At 40.9% G+C, this 19047-nt stretch overlaps 1 protein-coding gene across 1 annotated transcript in view; it reads left to right on the top strand.

Moving 5' to 3' along the window:
- The window catches only part of LOC107703323 (trinucleotide repeat-containing gene 18 protein-like), a 75600-nt gene that overhangs the window by 21825 nt on the left and 34728 nt on the right, over positions 1-19047 (top strand). The window contains exons 4-12 of the mRNA XM_016505912.1: positions 4132-4236; positions 5845-7596; positions 10144-10246; positions 13176-13381; positions 13947-14093; positions 14267-14451; positions 15615-16041; positions 16736-17707; positions 18125-18276. Of these exons, the coding sequence (XP_016361398.1) occupies positions 4132-4236; positions 5845-7596; positions 10144-10246; positions 13176-13381; positions 13947-14093; positions 14267-14451; positions 15615-16041; positions 16736-17707; positions 18125-18276 (4049 nt within the window). The remainder of the gene's footprint in view (positions 1-4131; positions 4237-5844; positions 7597-10143; positions 10247-13175; positions 13382-13946; positions 14094-14266; positions 14452-15614; positions 16042-16735; positions 17708-18124; positions 18277-19047) is intronic.

The following is a 19047-nucleotide window of genomic DNA, read 5'->3' as shown; positions in this document are numbered from 1 at the left end:
CCTTTATTTTCCAAAAAATTAAATTTGTTTAATTTTCATTACTTAAAAGATAGATTAAATGAATGTTTTATGCCATAAAAAATTTCAATAAACAACAAAGAATTTCTGGGCAAAAAAAATCATAAGGCTATTGTAATCATTTAATCATTCATTCATAAATTACATGTGATTTTGTTTAGTTGTCTAATGTTTTTTTTATTCAGAGTCATGAGAGAACCACAACTTCCATTGGGGGATAAAAAACTAAATTTATCCTGAATCATGCAGTTCTATTTTGCACACAAACAGCTCTTAAGAGTTTTTATGTAGCCTGTTGATTTTTGTTCATGGTATTCAGCTCCAATAAATGGTTTGCAAAAAAGAGACACAGGATAAATGTTTGATATCATTATTTAATCACATTGGAATCGAAAAGAATCGGAATCGGAATCAGGTTTGATCAAATTCAAACGATACCCAACCCTAGTTTTATATTGTTCTTAGTAGAATTTGTATTATTATTATTATTATTACTACTACTACTACTACTACTACTACTACTACTATCTTATCAGTATTATTGTTAGTTTTTTCCCATTTTTTACAGAAACACCGAATGTCCAAAAAAGCCAGTCCTAAGTTCATTTAAAATGACTAATATGCATTCATACATGGTTACCAGTTTTAATTGTAATTACTAATACTTGATTATCATAATATATTATAATGCTTGACTGACTGATGTTAAGAGTGTACTTTCAGATATTTAAAAAGCTGTGCCATTTTACAAACAAGGTGTCCGTAGAGGGTTGACTATTAGTATTATTATTATTTTAGGAGGTATTCTTATCTACAAAATTCTCACATAGAAATCCTGGAAATATCAGGTAATTTTAAAAATTATTGGAAACATCATAGAAATTAATTCTTAATTTCTTGCATGGAAAATATTATTATTATTATTACTATAATGTTTTTCATGCTTGAATACATTTTATTTTATTTACAGGCAATAATAATAATAGTATTTTTATATATTTGTATAATAAATGAATAATTTAAGATTTAATTGTAATTTTCGTAACTTTTCTTGTCTTTTTAAAAAAATTCCCTCATATTTCCAGTTATTATTATCATCATTATCATCATCATCATTATTATGTTTTTCATGCTTGAATAAATTTTATTTTTTATGTAGTAGTAGTAGACGAATATAATATAAAAATGAAATAATAATAATAATAATAATGTTTTAATGTATTATATTGGTTTAAAATCTTATTAGAAACATTTGTATATTGAAAGATAAAATGGTTAATTAAATTTTAAGGTTAATTAAAATGCATATTAATGGATATTCTGCCTGGCAATCCTTAAAAAAAAAAAAAAAAAAGATTTATTTCCAGTAATCATGAGGGAACTGAGAAGTCATGTACATTCATTGGTCAAAATGTGTGGGAACCCTGTATCTAGCTTCCTGGCTTGTCAGGAAGTTTCTCTACATTAGGCACATTGTGGTGCAGAACTGTTGGAAATGGCAGTGGCAATAAAATCTAATTAGTCTGCAGATATCGTGTAGGCTGAGACTTTCTCTCTATTTCACTTTAGAGAAATTGAGATTAACTGAGATTAGATGTGCCGTACATTGAGAGCACGCCTGCCTCCACCACACCCCTCACGAGGCATGCAGAAGAACACAGAAATAAATGTGGCGCTGGAGTTCTAGCCCTGTTGCTAAGAGTAGGACGCCTTCAATCATCTCTCGGTATGGTGTGGGAATGCAATCAGTGGCATAGCAGTACCCAGTCACCTGAGATGTACTAAATAAAGTGACAGCCTTTGAATCACCGCTCTTCTTACATGTAGTGTCATAAAGACACACACCGTGCAATGTGCACTTTACAACAAGGTTGTATTTTTAGACCGTCAATAACACTTAATGTTCTCACGTTACTGTTATCACTAATTATGAAGACTTTGCTTTGACTGCGAGGCTGTGATTGTAGATAAGTGTTGAGTAACCCTGGTGTTTTATTTGCAATGTTTCGTCTCCGACTCCCAATTCAATTAAAAAACGAATGCAGGCTTACCATGTAAATGTAGCTTATTTAGACAGATCGACCGATGAATGTCTTTGCCACCCGTACAATGCATAAATAAACAGCTCAACCACTGGCATTTTGGCAATCGTGTGACTAAATAATATTACCGCACTAGCTTTGTGGGCTGACTCAGTCCTTTATTTAGCCTGTTGTTGACAATATGCGTTTTAAGTAGCCCTGCCTGCTCTGTCCGAGGAATTTAATCTATGGCATATGTGATCCACAGAGAGAGATTGAAGACACGTTTCGGTTTCTGAGGCTTTGAGGCCATTTCCATGTGCCCCCAATAAAACTTGCTTCAGAGCTCTGGAAACGCTCATTGAAATGGGCCGACCTTTGACCCTGCCCCTCTATCTACCCTATATCTATCTCTCTCTAAACATTGCGTCGAAGAACTGACCGCTCCGGGCGCACACAAGTCAATCCATAATGGTTGATGTGACCTGATTTGAATTGCATTGATGGTAAGAACTAATCCATTACACCTAAGACACTCCCTCTGTTGTTCATAAACTGAACTTGTCAATATCTGTGCGCAGAGGAGACGGTCTGTTCATACTGCAAATTTGATTGCCAAGAATGAAGAGTTTTCTATACACTTGTTGTAATCTGTTTATTTGGAAATTAGTTCTAACCCTCTGCTTTCTGGTCATCTTCAGTTGCAGTAATTTGTTGTGAAATCTTAAAAGGTGCTTCAGCAGCCATGTGCCCCCGTAGCTTGGCCATAAATCCAATATAACGGCTGCTTGACCTTTCTCCAGCAAAGCCTCTCTGAACGTGTTGCAATTTTGCCAGAGGGATGGGAGAAGCGCACATTCCAGCCTCATTTCGCTTCATTCATTTGCAGCAGAAGCCGCTCTCGCTTCTCGTTTCAGCAGCTAGCATTTCGCGCGAACACCTCGTTTACGCCGCACTCTTTGATTTAGTGGTTACTCATCTCTTCAGGGTGTTCTTATGAGTCATTCCAGCACCACCTAACCTCTCGCCAAAGTGCCAAGCCTGCATGACGCAGCCACTGGTGTTCTGAGTAATAGCGTGCTTTAAGACGCGGCCGTCCAAAAACAAACATTTCATTTGCCTGTCCTCATGCAGAGTCGCTCTCGGATCTGTGTGCACCGGGGGCCAGGGCGGTACAGGCCTGCCAGTTCACTCCATAAAAGCAGCAACAGGCTTCGTATGCGCCTCGGGTCCTGCTGGTTTTAAATGCGAGCGTGCCCCACCCACAATACATTGCAAGTCTCACAATGGAGGTTCTGAGTGAAGGATGTGATTCACCCCTTTTGAATGTATCTTCTACAACCAGGAATGATGAATGCACATGCATGACCCTATATATCTACAGAGGATTATGCTCTAAACATTTCATCCTCCCCTTTGAATGTCGAGCATTTCTATCTTTAGAGGGCTGTTTGTTCTTAGCCCTGACAACCCTTTTGTCTTTCATTAAAGCTGATTTTTTTTAAAGGAGGGATAATGTTATGTGCCAGCACTATTTTTGTGTGCCTTTGTGCTTTTGTTTATGGCTGTTTGTAGTGTTTGAGGTTATGAATGTGCATTTGTGCGTCTTTGCCCTTGGTGAAATCTTAGATGAAATTCATGACTTTGCATGTGTGAATGGCCGCTCCCCGGTTACCAGATGTCAGGTTTGAGAAATATTTCTCTCCCTTTGCTTTGGGTGGTAATAAGTCAATTTTATGATTGGGCTGAGGTGAGCTGCTGCTCCGGCTATGAAGCAGATTCATAAACTGATAAGATAATAAATCGTCAAATCTGTGTATTTGTAAGTGTGCATAATTTGGCTATGAATAATGACACTGAAAGATTTTTGCTCAGCTGGAAAAAAGTTTTGTCGACCGATGTACAGTCAATGACTCAAGTGTCACTGTCATAAACTATTTTCAAAGGTTATTGTACTAACGTCCATTGTGCCTGATGATAGGTAGATGCGGATGCTGCATTAAATACAGGAGGTAGTACTGACAGTTTGGGCCACTCCCTTAGTCTCTCGAATAACAGGACTTAACATGTCTGTACTCGCTCTCTTTTACAGGTTTTCCTCACTTGCCAAGCAGTTTGTACCCCAGCCCTTACATTCCCTTGGGCCACCTTGAGCATCCACAGCTCAGCCAACATGCACTCTTTGACTCACAAAAAGGTCTGTATATGTCTGTGAAATAACATGTTTAACCATTATCACTGTGATTTATGCGTGTATATGACTATCATATAGTGGTTCAACGGATCACAAATCTCACGGTCCTACAACATGCCCTAGATATTGTTTGAAAGTGTTCACATTACGATCACATTACGGTTTTTGACCCACGGATCGGATAATTTTTCGGAAAAGAAAAATATTTCAAATAGCAAATACACAAATCTGAATGGCTGTTTAAATCATTTAAACACGATTCAGAAACAGAAAGTAGAGCAGCTGCTTTATTTACAGGGTTTCCGGGGTAAAGGCTGCATTTATATGAATTATTATTATTATTATTATAATTATTATTTCTGCAGTTTAGCGCCATCTGCTGTCAGAGAGTGGAAGTGCCGTCCAGAGCGTGATTGTCAAGATGGGTATTTTGTCATAATTTTATGTGTATGTGTCAGTTCACAGGATTCAGAAGAGGATTCAGTTCGGTGTTTGCGCACTGTCTGAAACGCGTGTGTGCGCTTCATGTGTGTGCAGCTGTGCGCGTAGAGAATAGCGCGCGAGTAACGAATCGAGTTCCCTTTCGCCTTTTCTCTCTGGAATTGTTTAAAATTCGCTTGCCTGTGTAAATACGAACAAATGATAAACTTATACTCTATTATGGTAAAATTTTGCAATTAATCCGCGGATCACATGCGTGCCGAACCGTGGGGCTTGGTCCGTACGGATCACAGATCAACTACGATCCGTTTAACCACTACTATCATAACATTTAGGCCTGTATGTTTATATAAAGTTATCTATCAGGGTGAATCTCTCTAAACTGTGAAGAATTATCCAGGTCATTGTTCACCCCAAATTCAAGAGGCAAAAAAAGAAAATGAAGCCTGTTTTATGACTATACCTACAGCAATGCAAAATAATAAGAATAGTAATAATAGTAATAATAATTGTTTAATATCAAAATTGCTAAGTATTAAGTATTTTTGGTAGTTTTTCTTGTACTAAATTTATGTATGAATTCAATGTTCTTATTTTACTTATTTCATCATGCATCTTTATTTGTTTTTGTCAAAGATTTTTTTTTCATATTTTGATTTTGGGATTTCTTAATGAAAGTACCAGTAGTATATATATATGGCTTTCTGCAATATGTTATCAGATGGAAATTAGACTTTAGAACTAAAGTGTGTATGGATGAGTGGTTTGCTAGCTATTATGTTAGATGGACTTCTTTAGAGCTATGAACTAGGCCTATATAGACTATTTTAAACCATGTCATTTTTGCAATGGCTTTATGTTCATAACCCTGTGTACTTTACCTGTGTCACAGTAAAATGTTACCATTTAAAACTTTAGACTCAACAGATAGCACTTTGTTTTTGTTAGCATTCACTAACTAGCGCTTGAACTTTTACATGTCCTTTGCTTTATACTCTGCTGTACTTGCAGATGGTGTCTCATTTAGAGTGTTTTAACAGTTTAATAATATATGGTCTATCTTTTTATATGCTTTCTGCACTTTAGGGCCTTTGAGCAATCTTATCTGTTACACCAGATGTCTTAAGGTCTGTCAGGCTCACTCTTTCTATTTTGTTCTCATTTTCTCAGAGGGGTTTTACCTGCCAGTTTCAGCGCACTCCCAGTCTGCAATGGCCAGGAGCCCAGTGGTTCACATGCCCGGCTCCTTCTCCAGGGAAAAGGAGGCCCTGCCTCCTCACAAAAGCTCTAAAGACTCAAGTAGGGATCTGAGAAAAGAGAAGCCCTGTAAGAGTGACCTCGGCCACTCCCTCCCAAGGAAGGAACGAGAAAGGCCAAAAGAGGAGTCACGGCCCCACAGTGTGGTGGACCTCACCTTGGATGTCAAGGCGGAAGACGAGCGTAGAGTGAGCAATTCGGAGAGGTCTGCGAAAACTGCGGAGCACGCTCGGCCTTTCTCTCACCAGCACTTGCCTGCTCTGAGCACCACGGACACTAAACCCAAACAGTCTCACCAGAGTTTACTTGGCAACTGCGGGACAAGCAGCAGCACACCAACCCGACACCTGAGTACAGAACAGGACAGGAGGGACAGTGACCGGGATGACGAAACCAGCCGACAGTTGGGCCACCTTTCCTCCGACAAGCAGAAAAGAATTGATTCGGTTGCTACATCAGCTGGCACTCTGCATGTGTCGTATGCCAGTCCCTCCTCCCTGCAGCCCAACCCAACCCATCTCCCACCCAGGCTGGTTTCCTCTGGCACCTACCCTCCCCCTCACCACATGCCGCCCAGCATGTACCCGCTCTACTCTACAGCAAAAGAGCCAGGCAAAGAACACAGAGTGATAGCTCCTACTTATGTGCCTTCTGTCGAGGTTTACGACGAGCGAAAAGGGCCAATTCAAATTGCCTCCCAAGCTCGAGATAATAAAAATGACAAGAGCAGGGAGAGGGACACGCACAGATCAGCCCTGCAGGTGGGGAATGAGAGAACGCATATGGACCACGGTCGGTCCTCCGTTAGGAGCGAGTCTCCCCCTCACGGAGACGTTAAGAAAGACATTTTACGAGAGGAAGGCTCGATAATTAGGTCAAATGGTTTGGCCATGAAAAAGCCCTTGCATTTGGAAATGTGCACAAATAAATCTGGAAACAGCCCAGATGCCAGGGACTTATCCAACACTACATCAAAACACACAATCAAAACGGGACTCGAGACCGAATCCCGCAGCCAAGAGCGGGATAGGGTTCAAAGGTCTGCCCATCCGTTTTCTAGAATGGATTCAGCTACGCTCCATTCGGAACCGCATCCGTTGAAGGCCTTGGGTTCTGCCGAACCCAAATGGAAGCCTTTCGAGATGGGCAATTATGCTACCAGTCACATCACCGCATTGGCGGCCCAACACACCCATGGCACCCGAGGTGAAGAAGAGGGCAAGCGAATGTACCTGGACACTACTGGCTTACATAGACCGGTAGGCACCGGCGGAAGTCCCAAGGGCCACGGGGAGGTTTCGGCCATGCAGAGCCTCATCAAGTACAGCGGCAACTTCTCCAGCGAGTCTGGTTCCAGGCACGGATCTGATAGCCGTTGTCCGTTTGGAGGACTGGGCAGCATGAAACTGGAGGCTGGTTATCCCGGAGTGTCCAGAGTTCAGCACCTTCCGCCCCAGCAGTCAGGAAAGCAGTTGAAGAAGGAACCCGAGAGACCTGAGAGCGCTATATCCTTTGGCAGAGAAGGAAGCTCTTCTCAGGGGGAAGCCGAGGTTCGTCATCCACCGGTAGGCATTGCGGTGGCTGTTGCCCGCCAGAGGAACAACAGCAGCAAGCCCAGCTCGGTATCGGACAGGGACAGGCCGATTCTTGGAGGAGCCATCAAAGGTGTGTTGCTTCTTATCTTTAAATGCATTATTCTTAAAGAGATGGTTCACCCAAAAATGAACATTCCGTAATCTGTTACTCATCCTCATGTTGTTCCAAGGCTATTTTCTTCTGTGCTGGCAAAATAAGTTGGAATGGGCTAATTTTGAGCTAAAGGCAAAAAAGAAAAAAAAATGTAGATTTTAGTTGAATTTGAGGTTTTCAACAAAATGAGTTCATTAAGCCCTCGCCTAGTGGTCCCAATGCTCCATATAGTAATTAAACATCTAAAATGGTATTTAGTTGTATGTTTTCTGAGAGGAGTACCTTTTATAAAAAGGTATACCTTTTATAAAAATAGCTATGTTGTGATTATTAATACAGTAATTATTAATAAGAAAAGAACTGGACGAAAAGATACAACGTTGCTAGGTGATTTTGCTTTCGAACCTTCAGAAAACTAAATTTTTCTCAAAATTAGCTTCGCTGCCTCGACTTCAAACGAAGTCAGTCATTTTTCGTCTGATTCCAACAAATCATTTTGAACGTTTTTGAAAATTTGCTCATTGTGACTCATTTTGCCAGCACTGGTCACTTATTCTGAAAAAAAATGCCTATTTTATGTTGTTTTGGACCCCATTGACTTTTATCGTATGTAGTTCAAGTTCAAGTCTGCTTTATTGTCAATTCTTCCACGTGTACAGCACATACACACAGAATTGAAATTGCGTTAAAGGCAGCGTTCCGCGTCTTCAGGAGTCCGTAGACCTCCCCTGTTAGCCACGGCTTCTGGTTGGCCCGGACAGTGATGGTCTTTGTGACTGTTACATCATCAATACACTTGGTGATGTAGGCAGTGACAGTTCTTTTGTGGTCAGCAGAAAAAAGCAGCACAACTAACCCTTTGAGGTGGCAAAAAGTGTACATTTCTGGTCTCTGTTGTTACATGCTTTCACGCCTTTAACGAAACTGAAGAACATCACAATGACCCAATCTTATTTTCCGTGGTTACAGCCCATTTACGTGGGCATGCTCGACAGCAAGGTCGCTCCCTCTTTCGTTTCATTTCTTAAACAGCATGAGCTTTGCTATTGCTTTGGCCCACAGCGTTTCCTGTTAGCATAGGGAGCGTGTTAAACCTTTCACTAAGACACCGCATGCTTATAAAGCATAATTTACAGAGCTCTACTAAAGGTGGCAAACAAACAGTGCATTCTAATATGACTTTAGGTTTGTTGCTTAGCAATCGAATCTGCTTCGGTAAGGGACAGAAAAGGGTGGGGAGAAAGGCATTAATTTATGTCCTGTTATGTGCAAGGAAATTGCAGTAATAACATTAGTCCCTTCACTCTGAGAGAAGGTTTGAATTTACATTTAAAGCAAGTGTTGGGGACAGAGCTTTGCTTGACTAATTTGCCCTCTTTTTGATGCAAACGGATAGCATGTCGGACAGGCTTTTGGTAACCTTGGAAACAGACTGAAACCTTTTCCCTGGAGCATGACAGAGATCTGTGTGCACTTTCGTCCCCCTCCTCGGTTTAGAAGAACACAATCTCTTCTCAGCTGCTGTCTGTCAGTACTGAAAGGTTCAATACACTCCTAACTAAATCCCGCTCAGATACTTTCTGCACGTTTATCTTTTGCTAGAGGACTCTGTAGTTGTGGTATTTTGAACACAGACTTCAAAGACTCTTTTAGTTTAGTTTGAATTCTGAAATGCTGCTTGTTTTGTCTGCTGATTCTCCAAATGGCTGTCTCTATGAAGAGCAATTTGAGCCGTATATGACACTACAGTGGTGTTGAAACATTGATAATTGATTGATGGGCCTCAGTGGGTTTTTGTAAATGTGATATGTTACTCTGCATAGGTTCTCCGTGGGTTTTTTCCTGTCTGTAATCTCATAGATGTGTAAGACACTGCTTATGACTGGTGCTGAGTGTCCGGACTGATAAACACCTTTAGAGTTTGGGCTATTTCTGGTGCGGTGTATTTATAAAGAGAAAACAGTAACATTTAAGTCTTGCCAGACTGGCAGACACTGGTAAGCTAAGTTTGTAAGCTAAGAATGGTAATAAATGTGTGTATTGGTATCAAACATGTCTTAAATGATGAAAAATGAGATATCATTGGCAAACACTACGAAGTTAGAGGTCCCACTTCATATTATGATGCCTTAATTACTATGTACTTAAAAAAATTTACTTATTGTGTTCATATTGTATTGCAAAAGACTTTTGCTGCTAGTGAGGTGGGATAGGGGTAAGGTTAGGGACAGGTTTGGTGGTATGGGTAAGTTTAAGAGTGGGTTTAGGTGTAAGGGAAGGGTCAACAGTGTAATTATAAATGTAATTATAGACGGTAATTAAAGATGTAATTACATGCAGGTAATTTTTTAAGTACAATGTAAAAACATGCATGTACACAATAACTGCATTGTATCAAATGATTAATTTAAATGTAAGTACATGGTAGTTAAGGCCACCTAATATAAAGTGGGCTCAAAGCTAATTTGGTTAAAATATTTTGGATCGGATGTCAATGTCTTCAATTGGTGTAATGTCCTGTAGGCCCAATCCACACAGAGGAAGAGCGAGGAGACGAGAGGACACGTCATGGGCACGAGCGCCTGCTGTCAGGACGTGTGGCGCGTGAGCAGGAGAAAGTGTTAAGGTAAGATGAGAGTTTATAAGTGCTGGCGAAAAGCGCCTTGAGCACTTTGAGTGCATGTTGAAGCAAGCTCTCAGAAATGTACTGGGCATTGGTCTAGCTGCTAATTCAAACCTGCGTTTGGAGTTTTAGTTGTTCAGCAGATCTGGAAAAATGCTGGAACCTTCCTTTTTATATTTATGTAAACGTCTCGGTTTTAGTTCACAAGTCATTTCTTAGGATAACTTTTCAAACTCTTACGTTTGAGTTTTATAAAGGTTTATGTTTCACTGGCTGTAAATTTTAACTGTGTGGTGACAGCTGTTGATGTTGCTTTAAACAAGACTGAAGGCTGAAATCACATTGACGTTGGTCATTTTTGTGGTAAGCCGTTTTTATTTTACATAGTGCATCACCTAAAGCTTATAGCATGATTGGCCATTTCCTAAGTAAATGCATCATGGCTCACTGCAAATGCAGTTCTTCAGTGGCATTGGTTGTGTCCACATTGTTAGCTGTCAAGACCACTGCCATATTGTCCAACACAAGATAAACAAAAATGAGTGAGGGCACCTTTTAGAGTCTTAGCATTAAAATATGGGTATTTTCCACAACTTTCACTTTCTAATGCCAAATGGTATATTACCCTGTGTCATTTTTTTGTTATACAAAGTCAAACGTGTCAACTGTTTTGGTTCAGAGGTTTGACTGAAAATGGAACTGGACATTTTTACAGTTTTCTCCAAAAAGAGAGCTAGTGATTGATTTTATTTTTTGAGCCCTGATGTTGTGTGGAAGCTGGTGATATGGGCAGCTAATGCATAGATGTCCTGTGAAGGTGACTTATTAATGTCACTTTAGTAAAAATCAGTGACAGCTTTAAATTGTTTGATCTTTAAAGATTCTCGCTCTGCTGCCTTGGTCGAAGCTAGTTTATAATCCCAGCAGATATTTAGCAGCAATACTGAAGTGCTGATGTGTGCCAAATAGATGTTTTTTAAAAAGATTTTAGAAGCCTTGATGAAAGTCTGTTAATTAAAAGCACCCTTTTATTAAAATAATTCACCTTGTAGTAAGGATTAAGCATATCCAGCCAGTGTGAATAGATTCTTGTTTCTTTGATTCCACACACTAGCTAAATGGTGCAACATTTTACTTTCATTGGTCACACTCTCAGTGTGGCTTTCTTTAGAGTGGACGGATTTATGGCAACAGTTCTCTGCAAATATGAGCCTATTTTCAAAGTGTGGCTCTCATTTCGTGGAGCAGAAAAAGTCAGTCTTCCCCACTGGGGAAATTGGTGCTTATAAAAGCGACTGGCTCTCTCAGCAGGATTCCGCCCTCAGTGTCTGTCCTTAAGTGTAAGGCAGAATAGAAGTCATGGACTGGGGAATTTGTGTCTCAGTCAGGGCTAAATGGCCACCAGTCTTCCTGTTGGGCTTGAATAAGCATAAATTTTGCAATGTAAAATTATCCTTGACATTTTACTGGTTGTCAAATGTGGATGCCTGGATATTGGGCACTTAATGGAATAGTTCAGCCAAAAATGGTAACGATTTACTTGCCCTCATGTTGTTCCATTCCTGTGCGATGTATTTCTTCAATCAAACACAAAAGGTGAATTTTTGAGGAATTTTCTTGAGAAAATCAACAGCAGTACAGAGTATGAAAAGACAACCACTCAGATCATTAGGATCAAGTCAGTTAGAAATACCAAGGGTTCACACAAAACAAGGGGAGTCTGCTTTTAGTTATTATGCCGCCCGCAGTTGGGATCAGCTTCCAGAAGAGATCAGATGTGCTAAAACATTAGCGACATTTAAATGCAGACTCAAAACTCATCTGTTTAGCTGTGCATTTATTGAATGAGCACTGTGCGATGTCCGAACTGATTGCACTATATGTATAATCGTTTTCTTAAATTCATTTTAAACCTCTTAAATCAATTTTTTTAATCATTTTCAACGTTTTTAAATTCCTTGTTTTATTGTTGTGATTATTTTTTTCTTTTCTTTTATGTAAAGCACTTTGAATTACCATTGTGTATGAAATGTGCTATATAAATAAACTTGCCTTGCCTTGCCTTGACAGCTATAGTGAAAGTGGCTGTTGAGATTCAAAGGATAAGAAAAACACCTTAAAAGGACCTTTTTAGTTTGTTTCACTTTGACTTTTGACTTTGACTTTCACAAAAAGTCGATGAAGATTTTGAAAGAATACGAAAATAATTACATAATTATTGAAATGGGAAAGAACTGCTCTTTTAAGGAATTAAGCTTTATGGGTTTTTTTAGGGTTAGTTCAGCAAAAATAGCTTTAAAATGGGTTGAAAATATGTAGTGAAGCACCAAACTGAACATTCTTGACCAAAAACAGAAAATTTGGACACTTGGCCAGAAACTTAGTTATTTTATAAAATTTGTAGTCTTTATTGGGAATAATAAACAAATTCTTAAAAAATATATATTAAAAACTAACTAAATAAAGTGATTTTAAAATTAAGTTTGTTGGGAATAATACATTCTTAAAAAAAAAATATAATTAATTATTTAATTAATTGAGTACTCTTTTCTTCATTCAGATAGCATTACTACCAAGACATCAGGGCTCTAACATCTTTTCTTCTTCCTTTTAAATGTTGAAAAATATTAAAAATAAGTAAATTAGAAAACTGCCTTTTGGCTAATATAAGCATATACTTTTTTACCCTAAAAGTAGGATATATTAGAATATATTAAAGGATATTTTTGCACCACAGGTGCATGTTTTTGCTGCCATGTTTCTTTTAAAGGTAATGTGGCAGTTTTTTTAACATATATATATATATATATATATATATATATACTACAGAAGCTTTTGTTGGAATGTAGACTTTAATGTGCAAACGCAAATACTAACTGACTTTGCTATAGATTGGTCAACCGCTAATAAGTAAATCTCTTGTCATTCACAGAGAGAATAAAGAGTTGGCAGACTACACCCAGTTGCATCCACCTATGGTGCCAGCTAGCGGGCTGAACCCCAACCTGATGGTGACTGGTGGACCGACTCTGGCTGGTGCGGGCCGCTGGCCTGCTGACCCCGCCTCCCACCTGGCCTCCCACCCGTGGCTGCCCCGGCCAGGAGCCCCCTCCATGTGGCTGTCTAGTTCTCCATATGGTACCCACCTTTACTTCGTTTATGCCTGTTGTATAAGAATTATGTCATGTTACAACAAGCAATTGCCTTTCATTTATTCCTATTTTAATGAGTAATAAATGATTACGGGTCATGGACTTTGGAATGCTGCAGAACTGTTTTGTGAATGGGATTTGGACGCGGAGTTATTTCCTCGAGGCAATCTGTTGCCCTGCCAGACGGCCCGAGCGTTTTGTCTAGGCTGAGTGGTTTAGACATTCTTAGAAACAATCAGTCTAACTCCACAACTTCCATCCAAGAATAACAGCGAACAGCACGGTCAGTTCACAGTTGTCTGACGTTTGAGTTTCTGTCTAGACTTTACTTTAAAAACAAAAATGTCCCCCAAGTAAATTGCTGTAGTTAAAGTGCTGTGCCTCTTGGCAGGATTTCAACGAGGCCCGTGCTCCATACACAAGGGTGTGGAAAGGTGTTTCTCTTGGGAATTAACTCTTGAGTGTTCATGAAGCTGCCAGAAAGCAAGTGCAAATGGACCATCAACTACAAGTACGGTGAACCCAACCATTTTCCCCTCTGTTGTGTACAGGTCTGGGTCCCCCTTCCCTTCATCAGGCGCTGCCTCCAGGATATTCTCCTGCCTTGACAGGCTCCATCCCCCCACCTTACCAGTTTGCCCGAGATCCACAAACTGGGCAGGTGGTTGTTATTCCGACAGAGCATCTGCCACACTATGGTAGGTCCCATGTATTCTTCACAGTTTCTGTGTTTATATTTTCCCATGTTTCCATTCTCACACACACATAAACATGCATTTCTAAAGAAGAGTGGGAGTAATATCCCTGACATGTAGCAGAATAAATCTACTTGATGTGTGATGCTCAAGTATTCCTCCTGTTCTTTTAAAAGCTGAGATGTTAGAGCGAGGCCCCCCGCTGTGGTCGGCCATGTACCCGCCAGCAGGAAGCACTCTGCAGCATGCCCATCAGCTCCAGCTCCTCTCCCACCAGCAGGTCCTGCGCCAACAGGAGCTCTACATGATCCAGCACCAGACCGCACAGGTCATGGAGCTGCAGAGGAATGCACACTTAGTGGTATGAGGCTCTTTGTCTGTCAATATCATTATAATCGTTGGGAGGCATGCCTGTATTTCCCATTTTGTAGTCCTTAAAGGATAAGTCCACTTCCAAAATAAAAATTCTCTGATAATTTACTCACCCCCATTTTATCCAGGATGTTCATGTCTTTCTTTCTTCACTCGCAAAGAAATTGCGTTTTTTTGAGGAAAACATTCCAGGACTTTTTTCCATGTAGTGGACTTCAGTGGTGGCCAACGATTTCAAGGTCAAAAATGCAGTTTCAATGCAGCTTCAGAGGATTCTACACGATCCCAGCCGAGGAATAAGGGCCTTATCTAGCGAAATTATCTGTCATTTTCTGAAAGAAATGTATATTTATACACTTTTTAAACACAAATGCTCGACCTGCTATAGCTCCGCGATGCGCATGCGTGTCTTCACACATTACGTAATCATGTTGGAAAGGTCGTACACAGTTAGTTCTTCGTCTTTTTATACTTCATTTAAAAACTCTATCTCATTTTCTTCTTCAACTTTAAAATCATCCGACATCGTTGTTTTACCTTGTTTGTAAAGGGCATTTGACTTTTTTTGCATGTTCGCTTTGTAAACTCTGGGTCGTATATAAATATAATTTAAGAAAATGACAGATCGTTTCGCTAGATAAGGCCCTTATTTCTAGGCTGGGATCGTGTAGAGCCCTTTGAAGCTGCATTGAAACTGCAATTTTGACCTTGAAATCGTTGGCCACCATTGAAGTCCATTGTAATGTTTTCCTCAAAAAACTTAATTTCTTTGCAAATGAAGAAAGAAAGACATGAACATCTTGGATGACATGAGGGTGAGTAAATTATCAGGACATTTTTGTTCTGGAAGTGGACTTATCCTTTAAGGTCTATTTGCACCAACTCAGGATGTTCAACATGAAAAACAGGCATAAAAGCCAAATGCATATATCAACTTTTAGTATCAAGTCCAAAATATTGTACTGTGGTATTTATTTTTTGTGTAAATAAATTTAGGTTTCAGGTTTTTTTTTTTTTTTTTTTATAAATTTGCATGCATTTTATACTTTTTGAACATTATGTATTTTATAAAAATATATTATTTTGACATTTTTGAATAGGCTTGTAATTAAGTATTAAAAAAAGTTTTGATTTGTTTTTACGTTGATGCAGGAGAGATTAAATGCAAGTCAAACGAGGACAGATTTGGAGGAAAAGCCAGACAAGAGAGGAGCTGAAGGGGCCAAATCCAGTCTCTCGGGCATCCCCACTCCAGCCCTGCACTCACGCAAGCCTCCCCCACGCTCCCCGACCCCCTCCACCTCGTACAGAAAAGCCCTGACACCGCTGCCCGTCCCACCGCTGCCTTCACCTGTCACTGCACTGAAGTCTGCGGACAGACCCAAAGTGGAGAAGTCCCTCCCTCAACAGCCCTACTCCCATCCGTCATCTCCTGTCCCTCACTCAGTCAGCCCCGGTTCAGCATCGCCCTCTTCTGCCTCCCCCATCCAGACCAAAGAGGAGTCTGTGGAAGTGCCTGAGAAAGAGCCACTCAGTCTACAGAAGCAACCTTCTGCTCCCTTCCCATCCATTTACCATGGTAAGTGAGAAGATCAGCATTCCCAAATTAAATGTCCAGGTTTGAGTCTGCTTAATTTGTCACAGTCGCCTCAACTGTAGATTGGCATGGTCTTATGAAATAATTGTTTATTTGCATATTGCACAGTAAATGAGAGGGACACTAATCAAAAACCGAAAGGAAAGCTGTTTAATAATGCACGGTCATTAATCACCGTAGTGCTGTTTTTAAGGAAATATGTTTGGGAGGGGACCAAGAATCCACACAGGACTGCAATCAAATGCAGTGTGCTATTCTTCATGTCAGAATGTGCAGGGTTGTGCAGTCTTAATGAGTATCCTGCAAATATCCCCACATATGGGATTACCAGCTGCCACTTCACTGCAATAGAGACTTCTTATGACAGCAGCCCTTTTGTACCCGTATCCCCTGGCGGTTTCCCTTTAAAAATGTTCAATGCTCAGAATAAATAGATTTTCTGCTCACAGTACGTTCTGAATGTATGAGTATTCACGAACGTGTTGGCCTATGTGTATATAAGGGCTTTTGGGATGCTTGTGCTGAAGCCATTTGGTTCTTGAGAGTTTCGTAAAGCCCCTGTGCCGAAGAACATGTGGGGTTATTAATCACTTTGTCACTCTGTCGCAGGGAACTAAAGCCCCTCTACTCTTTGCATAAGCGCCTCAAAAACCTGTCTCTTCTGTTTCTTTGGCAGAAATTCCTCCCGGCTACCCGTACCAATCGATAACGGCACCTTTCGGCAGCCATTACCCCTACCTCCTCCAGCCGGCTGCTGCCGCAGATGCTGACGGCCTGGCGCCAGATGTACCGTTGCCGGCTGAGACCTCCGAACACTTGGCGACCGCCGCAGATGTCAAACCCCAGCACTTGTGTTCTCCAGTGGTTGTGGAGCCACTTCAGGCATCCAGAGAGCCAGAGTCCATGGAGGAGGGCGGCGCAGTGTTCAAAAAAGAGCCAAACCTGGAAGACAGCAAAGACGTCCTGAGCCAGGACAGCCTGAGACTTGCACCCATCGCCACCCAAGACTCTAGCTCCCCCACAGAGGCCGAAGCCCACCCTAGTGACAAAGCCACACCATCGCCAGAGGAGGAATCAGATGAGGAAGATAGGGAGGCTGTCAAAATCGAAGCTGCCGCCTCCAGCCATCCAAGACTGTACAAAACATCTATGCTGGACTCTGAGAGAACCACAAGAGCAGAAACCGCAGAGGCCTCGATTGGTCTGGTAGACCAAGTCTACAAATCCTCATCTAGTTACACGGACGCACACCATGTGGTTTGTGACATCCAACCAGCAAAACCGCCCTTAGATCTCTCCGATAGCCTGAACCCAGTAGACCTCAGAGATCCTGTCCCGGACACTCCACACCTGGAGTCCAAACTTGACAATCCTTTCCTGCCTAACAGCAGCCCTCCTCACCTTCAGCCCTCTTCCGCACTGGTGGCCATCCTGCCTGAAGACCCCATGGCAGGCATGTTTGCCCTGGTCACAGCCAGCGAGCTTCCGCAGGCTGGAGCGGTGTCCGTCCTGGCAGATGCGTGTAGCTCTAGATCTGAGCTCTGCATGGGCGTCAGTCCCCTAGAGTCCACTGCTCTGGAAGGCATGGCCCTGCTCAGCCAGATGGCAGAGCTGGAGATGCAGAGGCAACCCAGAGATGACACACAGGGTGAGTCTCGTTTCAGAGAGAGGAAGGGAAATCTGAAGGATGTGGGACTTGATCTAGCGTGCTCCAACAGTTCTCAGGGAAGCGTGGTGATTGGGGAGAGAGATTTGCTTGCTGTAATGTGCTGAAACAAGCTCAGGAATTGTTTCAGCTCTAGTGAATATATTCAGAATTTGCTGGAGTGTTGAACAGTGTGCTTGTGCTGCTTGTTCTTCAAGCAGCTTTTAGAGTAAAAACTTGCGTTTAAGGAATAAGTAAATGCAACTGTCTGGTCTTTTGGATGTATCTGGATGTCAACTCCATTAATGCAGTCTAACACAAGAAACACCCATATATACTGATGTATTGGAGAATGCAGGGCTGCCCCGTGCTCCCTAGAGGTAATTAATGTTGCTATCGATCGTGTGTTTGTGTGTGCAGCTGTAATGCTCTGTGGACTGGAGAGTCTGCTGGAAGTTGGCAGACAGGTCCTCCTGGAGGCCATTGAGTGTCAACCTCAGGTTATCATCCGCCTCCCCCGAGAGCTCAACCCTAATAAGAAATACAGCTGGAGACAGAAGAAAGATGAACCTGTATGCTTGCCTTTTTTATTACTCTTTTTATTTTCTTCTCCCTCTTATAAACCTCTGCGTAAGAGGGCTTTTTTTGCTCTCAGAATGGTGATTCTAAAAGCTTTGTCAATAAAATACAAGCAATGTTAAAATTTTTAAATTTGTCATGTTTACAAATTCCAGTAGCATTTGAATTGCTTACTTTTTAACAATGTTTACAAATGGTGGCATTTGAATTTTTGTACATTTGAGCAGTGTTTACAAATTCCAGTGGCATTTACATTGTTTTAACTGTGTTTACATCTAGTGGTGTTTGATGTTTTAACTTCTAAGCAGTGCTTACCATTTCCAGTGGCATTTAAATGTTTACGTTTTGACAGGTTACAGCTAGTGGTATTTAATGTTTTAACATTTAAGCGGTGTTTATAAATTTTTTTTTTTTTTGTACGTTTTAACTGCGTTTTCAGTTAGAGGCATTTGTAGTTTTTACATTTAAATGCAGTTAAAATGCAAAATCCAACGCCATTTTAATTTTTACATTTAGCAGTGTTTACTTTTTTTCAGACATTTGGCATAGCTAATAATACTTTTGTTGCTGCTTAGAGTACTGGCTATGGAAGTCCAACCACAGACGGTAATCTTGTTTTCCTCTCTTAGATGTTCTCCAAATCCTCTTTGGAGGGAATGGACACCGTAGAAGTGGACTACCGTGTGAGACTCGCTGAGCTTCAGCAACATTACAAAGAAAAGCAAAGAGAGCTGGTCAAACTGCAGAGGCGGAGAGACAACGAG

The sequence above is a fragment of the Sinocyclocheilus anshuiensis genome, unplaced genomic scaffold (assembly GCF_001515605.1).
Source record: "Sinocyclocheilus anshuiensis isolate Anshui unplaced genomic scaffold, SAMN03320099.WGS_v1.1 scaffold58, whole genome shotgun sequence".
NCBI classification, from domain to species: Eukaryota; Metazoa; Chordata; class Actinopteri; order Cypriniformes; family Cyprinidae; genus Sinocyclocheilus; species Sinocyclocheilus anshuiensis.
The sequence above is the reverse complement of the archived record's forward strand: the minus strand, read 5'-3'. Positions and strand labels throughout refer to the sequence as shown.